At 32.6% G+C, this 12,983-nt stretch overlaps 1 protein-coding gene and 1 long non-coding RNA gene across 3 annotated transcripts; both read right to left on the reverse strand.

The window, feature by feature from the left end:
* Positions 1,706-3,460, reverse strand: LOC104723957. Its single transcript, XM_019230458.1, has 4 exons — positions 3,019-3,460; positions 2,547-2,852; positions 2,276-2,447; positions 1,706-2,188 (listed from the first exon to the last, which is right to left on the reverse strand). Exons 1-4 carry the CDS (start codon positions 3,458-3,460, stop codon positions 1,951-1,953), a joined length of 1,158 nt encoding a protein of 385 aa, XP_019086003.1. The 3' UTR covers positions 1,706-1,950.
* LOC104723965 lies at positions 9,104-10,578 on the reverse strand. 2 transcript variants are annotated; one of them, XR_002033998.1, is made up of 3 exons: positions 10,489-10,578; positions 9,570-9,735; positions 9,104-9,389 (listed from the first exon to the last, which is right to left on the reverse strand). It is a non-coding gene; the product is annotated as an uncharacterized LOC104723965 (long non-coding RNA). The 2 variants fall into 2 exon arrangements; XR_002033997.1 differs by having other exon boundaries at positions 9,570-10,134; positions 10,489-10,572.

Here is a 12,983-nt window from a genome sequence, read left to right on the forward strand (position 1 = left end):
CAGGGCGTATTACGGTTTTTCACCGAGGGGGTGGCTCGAAGCGATTGCTGCGAAGAATTGATCTGAAACGAAGCACTTCCTCTATGGGCATTAGTATAGAATATGACCCTAATCGTTCTTCTCAGATCGCTCCAGTACAATGGATCAAAAGAGGCTTCCAAAAAAAATGAACACGATCGAGGAGTTCGCTCTGTCGCGTAAGATCCTCGAACCTACCACGAACACCATCAGCGGCCTCTTTTCGTTCTCTTTCCTGCCCGGGAAGGTGGATAAAAGAAAGGTAGCTTGCTTCTCTCCTGGACTGATGGCCGCTTCGAAATAGACAAATTGTAAAAACCAAGAGGAAAAAGAAGAAAAAAAGATTGAAACGGGAAACCCCTTCAGATCCTAGAAAACATCCAAAAAAACTTGCTACAGAACTACCGAGCAGGTTCCAATCATGATCAAGGGCTTTCATTTCAAAGAAGACTACTTGTATCCCATGAATCACTTGAGAAAGCTGCCCTTTTGGACAAGACAGTAGACCTGCAATTTCTGTATTTTTTATTCAATTGGTGTTGGGACAGTCTATGACAAGAGGCAACCAAGTTCTGTGCCAGTGTCCCAAACGTTCACGTACAACGAGATAAAAAGGGAGCTGCAGTTTCTGGTTTTTAACTACCTAGTGTGACTTTCATCACAGGTTCTTTTCTATATGGGCATAGATGGGATTGACTTAAGGAGCGTACACGTTGGAGATGCTTGGTGAACTTTCATGCTTGTTGAACCTATAACAATTTCCATCAATTAAGCTTGAGGGGACAAGCTTCATTTCGAGGGCGGGAGTATTGATAGGGTGCACCTGGTCTATGTTGGGACAAAGAAACAGAGGATTGGTACCTTGTATGGGGGATCACACGTGTGGGAGACTAATTATTATCTGATGATGAGTTGGCACGTGAGAAAGGAGTCATCCCTTTGGTGTGTGAGTTAATTATAGAACATTTTGTGGTATAAATAAGGGCATCTTTATAGGCAAAACTGTTTTTGGTGATTTTAGATTAAATATATTAGGAAAATAATCTAAGATCAGTAGTTAAGATCTTTTGCTAAAAAGTTATCTATTGAGAGAACATGTATAAGATCTTAAGATTTAATAATATAATATTCTTAAACATATAACAATTATAAAATCTAATAAATTTGGTATATAATATTAAAATTAAACTTATTACAATTATATAATATTCTTAATCATATTCTTAAACTTATAAACATATAAATTATAAAAATTATAAAAGAACATTTAAATTTCAAACTTATAAAACTTTTACTAAAATTCATAATACAATACCAAATTTTTATGAAACAACAAAACATTGTAAATAATTTTTTTTTAAAACCAAACAAACATATTACTTAATTAATTAAAACACACAAACATTAAATTTAATTAATACATAGTTTAAGATCCAAATTTATTTCATATATGCTCAATCAAATCTTCCTTTAAATTGTGATGTGCTTGTCTATCACGGATCATTGTATGGCCTAATTCAAAACTTTGAATTAGGTTTTGAGTGTCGTATGTTACCTTGCTGAGCTGATGTACTTTGCCGAATAATTATGTAGTTTCCAACGCCAATCAGCTCACCACGTTTTCTTATCATAAACCGTAATGATACCACATATGGTGCAAAAATTCAAAAACTTGATGATGCTCAAGTGATACATACAATGCTGCTGTTTTTATTTATTTGATGGAAAACAACCTTAATTTTATCATCTCTCTATTTAAAACGCACAAGGCAGATGACAATTGTGTAGCCCAATCGCTTTACTCCGCAGTTGGTTTTTGTGGGTTTGGTCTTGTCTGGATGTCTAGAGAGAGAGAAGACGCAAGGAAATATACAATTACTACCATTTGTAGAGTGAGAGAGAGAGAGTAAGAGGACATATGAAGAGAATGTATTATATACACAACTTGGATGTTAAATGGAATTCAGGGAATTGCAAAGCGGCTGGTGAAAACTGTGCTACTAGAAGCAGCAAAGAAGCGAGAGATGAGATGCTCTGATCTGAAGTAGATTGACGAAGGGGTCTGCTGCCACCTCCAAGAGCTGAGTCAGAGGGCCTTGCATCATGCCAAGGAATCGAATATGAGCATGAAGAGTGATTGATGTCTAGGAGTTGTTTACTTTTGAGTGTTCTGTACAAAATGAATATAAACAGAGTACATATACCAGCGTGACAAGGTTGAGCCAATTTTGCAGAAGCCCAATGTACAAAGTTCTACCTTAAGCATAGAGAGACCAAGAACTGAGAGAAGACTATGAATTCACTCACCACTGCAGCTGGGGAATGGAGACCAAGGAACGGGACCACATCAACGTGGAGCCAGGTCTCCACGGCTGATCCCACCACTGCACCAGCCACTAATCCTTCTGCTGTTAACGCAGCTGCTTTTCCTGTACCACCAACACAGATAACAACAACATCAGAGGTGCTCTCTCGCTTATGGTGAGGCCGGCTCAGAAGAAGAAGGAATGGAAGTTATCAATCATTACCTAGCTTGACCTTCTTTTTGGTCATGAAGTATAAAGAAGCTCCAAAGCTACTGGCCAGTATCAGTCCATGAACATCAGCACCAGCATAAGGCATCCCAGAAGACTCCAAGGAACTACCGTTAACGTAAGTCAAAACCATCATAGCTCCATAGACTCCAGCTTGTATACCCAGATCACTAGTGGATGGCAAATCAACAGAGACAGGAGGATTCTTAATCCACTGAGACACGGTGGTACCTGTTGTTCCCAGAGGGTTACTAGTAGATTTAACATCAGCGTAGCGTATGTTGTTGCTCACAACTTTTCCTGCTCGGCGTTGGTTAAGGCTCTGCATCAGCAACATATCATATGCAGCCTCAAAGACAGTTGGTATAATTATTCGGCGAACAACACATGACACTCAAAACCTAATTCAAAGATTTGAATAACCCAAATCGATGAAACATCGATGAAACCAAGGAGATGAGATTACCTTTGCCTTTGTTCGCCGGAAATGAGATTTGCGAGCCAGCCGAGACAGAGGAGACGAGGAGATCTCTTGCAGAGGAGCTGAGGAGCTTCGCAAGATACCGGAGACAGTGGAGACGAGGAGCTTGGCGATACGACGAAGACAGAGTAGACGAAGAGATCGCCGAGGAGACAGAGGAGACACTGGGCTTAGACGAGGAGACAACGGAGATGAGATCGGCACAATATCGACGGGAAGAAAATGAAATCGCCGATTCGCCGTTGGGAGAGAACAAAAAAAAATTTAGGTCGACAATACCGAAGAAAGACGAAACGAGAGAAATCTCTCCACCGAACAAAAAAAACGTCAATGAAAATAGCACACGTAGCACAAGAACAACATAAAAACAGTTCTCAAATAAGATCAGTTTTTCTGATCTAAGCCCACTGTTTAATACTCCCTCCATTTCAAAATATAAGATGTTTTGAGTGAAAGCACACAAATTAAGAAATAACCACTTTAAAAAAAGTTCAACCAATCATAAACAGACTGCATAAAATAAATAACAAGAAAATATAAAAGTATTTTAAAAGTAATCTAAAAAGTTGAAAACATCTTATATTATGAAACAAAGAAAAACCTCTAAAACATCTTATATTATGAAACGGAGGGAGTATTTTCTAATTTTAAAAAGCCCAAGAACAGGTCAACTGTTTCGGCGATAAAAATGGCCTAAAGAAGGAAGAGGTTAGCTGACATGAGTGGTAGAACAGAAGATAGAAGTTGATAAAGAGAATAAAAAATCCAATGCACCAACCGCAACAAAACGTGGTTACTCGTAAACTGAATCAAATGTAGTGACTTAATGGTGAATTGAGGACATGCATAGAGTTTAACTCATTATTCATTCATAAAAAAACTTTAAGTGGAGACGTCCTTCGAAAACAACCACGCTGCATTTAACAATAACGAACACAAGATTTTAACCCGCGGTACACCACGAGACTATATTTTTAAAAATAAAATAAAAATATATAATTTTTAGTAGATTAAATATATATATATGACTAATGTTTTGTAAATTTTAAATGTATATCCTTATATCTATTATATTATTTAGGTTTACCGGTTAAAAAATTTAGGTTTACCAATTTAAATTGTTAAAATCAGAATATAACCCGTGATACAACATAGTACTGCTTGTTTATTTTACATAATCGTAATTTAATAAACTCAATTAGATATGCCTAATATTCTAAGTCGATGGTTTAAACAAAATAATGAACTGATGATTTACTAACAATTAATGATATAATTTTCAATTTTTATTAATACACAAAATCATCCCGCTACATCATACAAAATCTTTATTGAGATATTTAATTTTAAAAAAAAAGATGAAAGGAAAATCGTAATTTTAATTTTAAAAAATATTATTTTATATTTCAAACAAAATCTTTTAATTGTGTTTGGTTATAAGGATAGTAAATAATTAATTGAAGATATTGTTATTAATTTAATTAGATATTGTAATTAGTTATTGATTGATTATTGAGATATTTTAGGAATTTTTTGTTTAGCCCAAAATATTGGTTTTAAATTTAAATTTCAAATTTAATGATAATGGCATTCTTTGTAAATAAGTAGCAACTCTAGGATTTATTTGCTAAATGTCTCCAAAAATGTATATATAGATTAGAACTGCAACAGCAAACTCTTTAAGGTTTCAAAATCTAGCTGCAAAAATTAAAGACTTGTTTAAGTTAAAAACTTTCGGTTTGAAGTTTGAAAAACAAAACAAAATACTTTGGGATGTTGCTAAGTGTTACTAATATCTGAGTTGGCGAGAGAACTTATGGGTGTAATCTAACTATAAACACTCAACGTTTTGATTTACAGTTTTATCGGGAAAAAATCAAAACTTTTGCAAGAACTGTCTCCAAAATCATGTTAATTTGCGAGGCATTTGCTAGGGCTTTTATATTCGTAGCAGATGCCTCGCAATTCTATCGCAAATTTGTGAGGGATGGTTTTCCTCGCAAATATTCATAGCAAATTGATTGTTTTTTTTGTAGTGCAAGAATAATAAGGTCTACTAAGACTGCTCCTTTGGACCTCACGCACTGACCGACCCTCTAACCACCAAGTGGAGGCTGCGTCTGCGATTGCGGATGCGTGTGACAAAAAATTTGAGAAGCAAGAAGATTGAGATCGAGATGGGGATTGGAAGAAGGATATTGCTGCTGGATAACTTGAGAAAACTCACTCTAAAAGAATATTATTCCTGCCCGTCCAATCTTATGATCCGACCGGTGAATATATCCTGATATTTTATTGGATAATGATGATGATATTGGACGGCAACGTTTCTGCTTCTGATCTTGTCGGAGGCACTCACTCTGTTTCTGTACCAGTACTACTTGTTTCTTGTGCGACAAGTCTTCATTTATTGACTTGTACTCATTCTTCTCTGTATTTGAATAGTTCTGACTCTTGACTAAACAGTTTATATTCAACGTTTAACAAAGTTTGGATGTAACATTTAACTCTCGTAGTTCTAGATATAATATATATATAGTCCTGTTCAACACTAAAATAACAAATTAACTGAACTAACAAGTTACATCTAGGACAATCATATTGTCCTAAGTCTTTCCACCCTAATGGAATCTTAATATTTGTTACCCACTTTACCTTTTTTATTCTTTTCTTGTTGAAAACTGTAATTAACCACGATTTCTTTCGTCATCTTGACACAACTAACTACTTCATATATATATAAATGGAATGGTCTATAATCTTACAACTCTCAGTAATAGCAAAGATGAAAGTGCTGGAGGTTTAATTTGATCGGTTACTTCTTTTTCCTCCTAGCATTTGGTTTCTTCTCATTATGCTTAAGCATAGAAAGATTGACAAGTGCGCATATTTTGTTGTTTCGTACTTTAAATTTGTCAATTGTACACTTGGACTATGCAATTATTTATTATTTTTTAGTGAAACTGACTATGCAATTTATCTTTTTTTTTTTTCAAGACCTTTCATGGATATGGAGGGCTTTTTTTTTAGTGGTGACCAATCAATACTTATCATAACACAAATATTTGTTTATCTCTCATTCTTAGGGATGTTAATATGGTATATAACACCCATTTATTAATAAAGGGTATGTTGAATTAAAATGAGCCTAATTAAACCTATTTATGGGAAAAAGTTAAATTGGATTAAATGAGTTTCTCCATTTAGTCTCATTCATTATACGGATTTCATCATAAATAAATAGGTACCCATCTAGACCTCTTTAGCTAATATTGTTATTCTTATTAAATATTTATCATACAAAATTACATATTTTCTGCCAAAAATGCAAAATTATCTTATATTAAAATCATGTGTTTTTTCAAAACTGTATTTTTCTGGTCAAAACTGCAAAAAAATATGTTTTCCCAGCAAAAGCGTAAAACTTTTTTTTTAACCATGTTCTCCCGCCAAAACCATAAACATGAGTTTTCCCGCCAGAACCGTAAAAACGTGTTTTCCTACCAAAAACACAAAATTTTCTTTTGTTATCCAACTGGTTTTTAATTCAAAACCGTGTTTTCTTGCCAAAACCAAAAATCGAAGTTTTTCCGTCATGAAAAAAAAAAATCACACAAAAATACATTTTCCCGCAAAATTGCATATGATCACCAAATGATATAATTACATAGGTTTGATGGGTTTAAATGGGTTAATGTATGTTTAAGTAATGGGGTGGGTTTACCGATGTTAACGAAGCTGGATTATATAACAAAGTTAAAGTAACTTCTCATCTAACAACATTGTTGTGGATTATAGACATTCATTATTTACCCCACGCTAAAAGCAGACCTAGATGACTTGAAACAATGTATCAGTTTCACTTTGACAAAATTATCGAGAGATCTAAAGGTCTACTCTTCACCATTAACTTAAATTTAATTTTATGGCTTACATTCCGATCAATTGAGCATCTTCTGTTCACCCTTGATTCCTAATTAAGGGCAGTTAATAGGATCAAGTGTGTACTCGAAATTTTCACTTTGTGCATTTGAAAAAAAATGTTTTCTTTCGATCATAATCCATTTCCCATCCTCATGAGTTCATATATATATGGATCTCTTGGTTATTGGTTTCTTTAGAAGGTTTATAATGAGTGTGTGTGACATCATATCTCTTGGTGATTGGTTTCTTTAAAAGGTTTATAATGAGTGTGTGTGACATCATATGGTTGATTCGTACTGTATAATTTCTAAAAGGGGATTAATGGACTAAGCATTTTGTATGGATTTATGATTTAATGGAATTAATTAATTGTTTATTTTATTACATGATTACGTATGTAACTGAATTCGTTTTTAAACTCCGGTCTGCTGAAATTGTTACGGTATATTGTGAACCGAATATTTAATTTTGTAGAGAAATTGGGTGACGACGATTGTAGTTAGGAAAAGAAGAAACCGAAGAAGCAAAGGATAGATTCTGAAGCTGAGAATGATGGGAAAAATAAAAATAAGGTTAAAAGGGTTGATTCTGAATCTGAGGATGGTGGAAAGAAGAAGAAGAGCAAGAAAGAATCTGAGGGTGATCTGATAGGGAACAGTGAAAGCTCCAAAGTTTATGAAGGGGACGAGAAACCACTCGATGATGCTGACATGAATACGGGGAAGATAAAGCTGGATGAGATTGATTTTGGAACTCAAGAAAACACAGACAATGAGATACAGAGGAAAATCAAGAAGAAGAAAAAACGAAGTGTGGATTCAGAAGTTAAAGATGAAAAAACTTGAACTCTACAAAACAGAGTGTGGATTCAGAAGTTGAAGATAACAACTTGAACTCTACGAAAATAGCTGCAAAAAAGAAAAGAAAAGCAAGGAGAAGAAACAAAGTGTGGATTCAGAGGCTGAGAAAAATGACTTGAGCTCTACTATAGATGCAAAGAAAAGAAGAAGAAGCAGAAGCAAAGTGAAGTTTCAGAGGCCTGAAGAAGACAACAATCATGGTAAAAATGCAAAGAAGAAAAGGAAGAGGAAAGAGTCTGGTAAGAGTGATAAAGATGTGACCACCCTATCAAGTAAAAGCTCAAAAAAGGTAAAGTTGTCCGACCAAGTGAAAAATTTTCAGTCTGAGGATGAAAGAAACGGAAGAGGAAGTGGAAGAAGTTAAGCTGGTGAGGGGTAAGCGCTTTACAAAAGAAGAAGATGAGCTGGTTAAAAAAGCTGTATATGAATATATACATTGATAACCATGCTTTAGGAGATGAAGGGTTAAAAATGGTTATGGACTGCAAGTCACACAAACAAGTTAAACGCTGTTGGAAAGAAATTGAGTCTGCTTTACCTTGGAGGCCACGTTTTAGTGTGTACCATCATTGGCCTATCTATTTGCGATTTTTTTTTTCTTTTTTTTTTCTGCATATCAATCTCCAAGCCCTTTTTATTTTTTAATCTCCGTTTCTTTTATCATATACTATTTTCTCTTTATAACAGCATAAACACTTTGATGCACTGTTACTTGTAACACTTTGCAACACTTATGTTATATAAAAGACAAACACTTATGAGAGAGAAAAAGAAAAACGAGAAAAAAAGCACTTTGATGCAGGAAATTATTTGTATTTGTTGCTTCTTCTATATACCTTATGGAGCGTTAAAAATTTGATTGTTTAGGTCTTTGGTACACTGACAAAAACAGGGCTATGTTCTTGGAAACCCGTCCACAGAAAGTGAAAATGAGGAAAACCATCGTATTCCGTATGCTCATGAAATGGCACTGATCTCAGATGAACTCTATGAGGTATGTCTTTTCTTGCAGTTAATGAATAGAATCTGAAAAGGAGAATATATATTCACTACCCGTAACACAGAATGCTTCAAACTCGTGGAAGAATATGTAAAAGGTACACACACTCTTGGAAAGTTTAGTTAATGTAATTATGTTCTTGTCTTCCTAGTAAAAACTCATCTTTAATTTAGACTTTTGTGGTTTTTTTTTCGAAACATTGACAGAATAAAACAACCACTTACAATAAAGCCAAAGTGTGAAGAGACATCTCTTGATTGCTATGTAAGTAATCCATCTTGCCTTCTTTAAACCATTGAGAAAAAAAGTATTTAACAAGGTTCTATTTACAGCTTTATCAGATTTTTTTGAAAAATTATGTATGTAATACCATACCGCAAACAAGTTTTGCATATACTCAAACAAGTTGGTTCACCAAGTGTTATGTCTTCTTCTACTTAACATGAATAACCGATCAACACACAAACAAACTTGACATAACACTTATCTTCTACTTGGGATGCTCTCCTAATCTCTGTCTTCTCACCACATTTCATCTCTGATATTGTCAATGCGAAATGTCTCTTGCGTACCTAAACCCACAAGGAACAGATGAGCTTTGCCAACTAGTGCCATATGTGCTATAGAATAGTTATGAGTTATGACTAGAGAACTGGGGAGGAAAGAGAAATCATAGCCGATTCATATAAGACAAAGATTGTTTCAGACTGTCAAATGAGAATGTTAGAAAATAAGATGATATAGAGCCATACCACCTGTGTAGGATTCTAGTGAGTATGTTACAGGAGAAAACTGAATTTGAGTTGTCCTAAAGCAAAACTTGGGAGAAATGCGAGTTAAGACTTTGGCAATGACTCAATATTGTACCCTCCCTCTAACGCCAGCCAGCACTATCTTTCCTTGTGCAAACTCCATCAGCTGAAAGAAAGAAAGAAAGAAAAAAAGAGGTAAAATCAAAGTCTAGATTATGTAGCTAAGTTATTTTCAGTGGTACGCATACATAATAAACAATGGAGGGAAGAGGCAGTTCACTTAAACACCAACCTTCTTCAACCGGTAGCTGTAAAGAGGAAGGACAAAAGAAACACAAGGAATGTAACTAAAGAATAAATATTGAGAGCAGAGTAAAAGATAGTAAAAGCATAACAAAAGCCAAGAAGTAGGGCAAAGTAAAACAGAGGTTTGACAATTGACATCAAGAAAGAACAACTTACTAGCTGGATACAAAAAGAAAGAAGTAGCCGAATGCTCAAGCAACTTTAAGGAATAAAAGACCGATCTTACCAAGGAGGGATCTAGAATGCCAATTGCCATTCTCTAAAAAGTAAAAACATAAACCAAATCACTTATCATAGTCACATACAGTAGAAACAAAATGACACTAACGACATGAATCGTTCAAGTTCATCAAAGAGTGGCAGAAAGACCATCCGCATACAACAAGCAACAAGACTTGTGGCTTCTTCCATAACCTCGCCTTAAAATCATACCATTCCAAGAGAACAAAACATCATCTATCTACCACACTCTGACTGACACTAAGATAAAACTGGTAATCTAAAATAATCATCTATCTACCACACCCATAAGATAATCTAAAGTCCATGACTTCAAACTTAATCTAAACTGGTTGGAAATCATCTCTCTGATCAAGCGCAATTCGCCACGAACCTGATTATTCCATCACGGTGCAGTGATTGGATTGGATAGTACGACGAGAAGTGTTGAATGTGTGTATACCAAAATTCAACAGAGAGCTCGTACGTAGATGAACGTAAAACAGAAACTCAAACAAAAATTTAAAGGGTCTTTAAGTTAAAGACACTTTTATCAAAAGTGTGTCTCCTTCCAATTTTATCAAAAGTGTGTCTACTAAGACATAATGTCTTCAAATTTGTGACAGTACTCAAATATTTCTTTATACTAGATTTTGACCCAGTAATAAGTAAATAACTATCACATTTAATATTTTCTTTTCAAATTTACAATGAATGATATGGCTTATTTTTCAAATAGGTTTATTTATCTGATATCACCAAAAACGTTAAGTTACAAATTGAAATGCGATGTTTTTTAGTGAGAAGTATCCCAAACTTCAGGAATATGATTGATCCATATATAGCAAATTTAAAAATTGTTACCATTCAAAAAACCATTGATATTAATTATATAAATTTCATATAATTTTATTATATTTTTAAGAAATGAATTAATTTAAATATTAACTAATTTAAACATAAGTTACTTTCATTACAGCTGTAATAAAACATAATAGTTATTTAAACAAAAAATAAACAAGTTAACAAAATTAAACAAACAACAAAGAAAAGGTAAGCAAAACATAAGAAAAAAAAATTAAGATTGAAATATGAGAAACTAAAACAAAGATAGATGATTATTAATAACTAACAATACCAAAAAATGTAATAATAAAACATAATAGTTATTTAAACAAAATAAACAAGTTAACAAAATTAAACAAACAACAAGGAAAAAGTAAGCAAAACATAAGAAAAATAAATTAAGATTGAAATATGAGACACTAAAACAAAGATAGATGACTATTAATAACTAACAATACCAAACAATGTAATAATAAAACATAATAGTAATTTAAACAAAAAATAAACAAGTTAACAAAATTAAACAAACAACAAGGAAAAAGTTAAGCAAAACATAAGAAAAATAGATTAAGATTGAAATATGAGACATTAAAACAAAGATAGATGATTATTAATAACTAACAATACCAAACAATGTAATAATACAAAAGATTACAAAACAACAAATTTATAATGGTATACCGTAAGAGTAGATGATTTTATTTATTATTTCATGCGTCGTTATAATTTACTATATATTTAATATTTCAAAAACATACTATAACGACCAAACTCTTATTCTTATAATCTATGCGGAGGAGCTTCCGACAACATCCTCCTTTTTGGCTTTTCGTCTTTCTTTTTAATCTCTTCCTCTTTTTCCTCGTTCTTTTTTTGTTTCTTCATTACTTGTGTTGGGGCTCATTCCTTCAAAAACATTCAAAAAAAAAAAAAAAAATTTAATTAGTGTATTATAAAAACAAACCACATTGCCTCTCTCCTTTTCTTTTGTTTGAGTATAATTAAATAAATCTATATTTCAAGTAAAATAAAACAAAGTCAAAAACTCTAGGTTGATATATATCTTATTATATAAAGTTGGGTTTTGAAAGTTAGACATTAACAAAATTTTAACATGTGTACAAGTTAATATAATAAGAGAGTTTTGAAATTTCAACAGAAAACAAAATATTTTGTTTTAAACAATATTAATAATGTAAAAAAATAATTATCAAAAATTTACAAAAATTTAAAAGTTTTTTTAAAACAAGTAATTATAAGGAAATTATATATATATATATATATATATTTCAAAATTATAACATCATTTACTTATTTTTAATTTTAAGTTATTAATTCTACAAAAATAATAGAAAAGGAATTACGGAAAATATACAGTTATCTATTTATTATAAGTTTTGAAAATGCTCACTTCTATATAAACATAGATTGTCTCATATTTTTCATCTAACAAAATAATTTATTCAAAAACACCGCTTTTAACTTTGTTCTATTTGTAACAAACATTTAATGGGAAAGTAAAATTTTTCTTTTTTTTGTACCAAAATTTTCTTATACTTTGTGCATTTTCAGTTTGGAATAGATAAGATTAACATATTGACCCAAAAAAAATCAATATACGCGTCTTTTTTTCTAATACTGTATTTTAAAATTTATTATAGTATTTTTAGATTATTTTCTTTAATTTATATTTTCATCTTTGAATTACTTGGGATTTATATATTACCGTGCTTATAATTTTCTATTATTTCTTTAATTATCTCAAATCATTTTTTTTTAATTCTCAACCTTGATTGGTTGGTCATAGACACTTTTTTTTTGCGCAAACATAATTATTTACATTCATTCAAATCCCAAAAGCAGATAACGAGTAGAAGCTCATCAACCTAATGTTTGGATAAAATAGGCTAATAAATACAAGCTTACAACAAAAATAGATAGATAGATTGAAAATGCATAAATCATTGTTGAAAGATCCATATGAGCTTGGAGACTGTGACACTCTGCTTTGCAGAAAAGTTTAAAAGAATTGATTTGACCACC

The sequence above is a fragment of the Camelina sativa genome, chromosome 2 (assembly GCF_000633955.1).
Source record: "Camelina sativa cultivar DH55 chromosome 2, Cs, whole genome shotgun sequence".
Classification (NCBI taxonomy): Eukaryota; Viridiplantae; Streptophyta; class Magnoliopsida; order Brassicales; family Brassicaceae; genus Camelina; species Camelina sativa.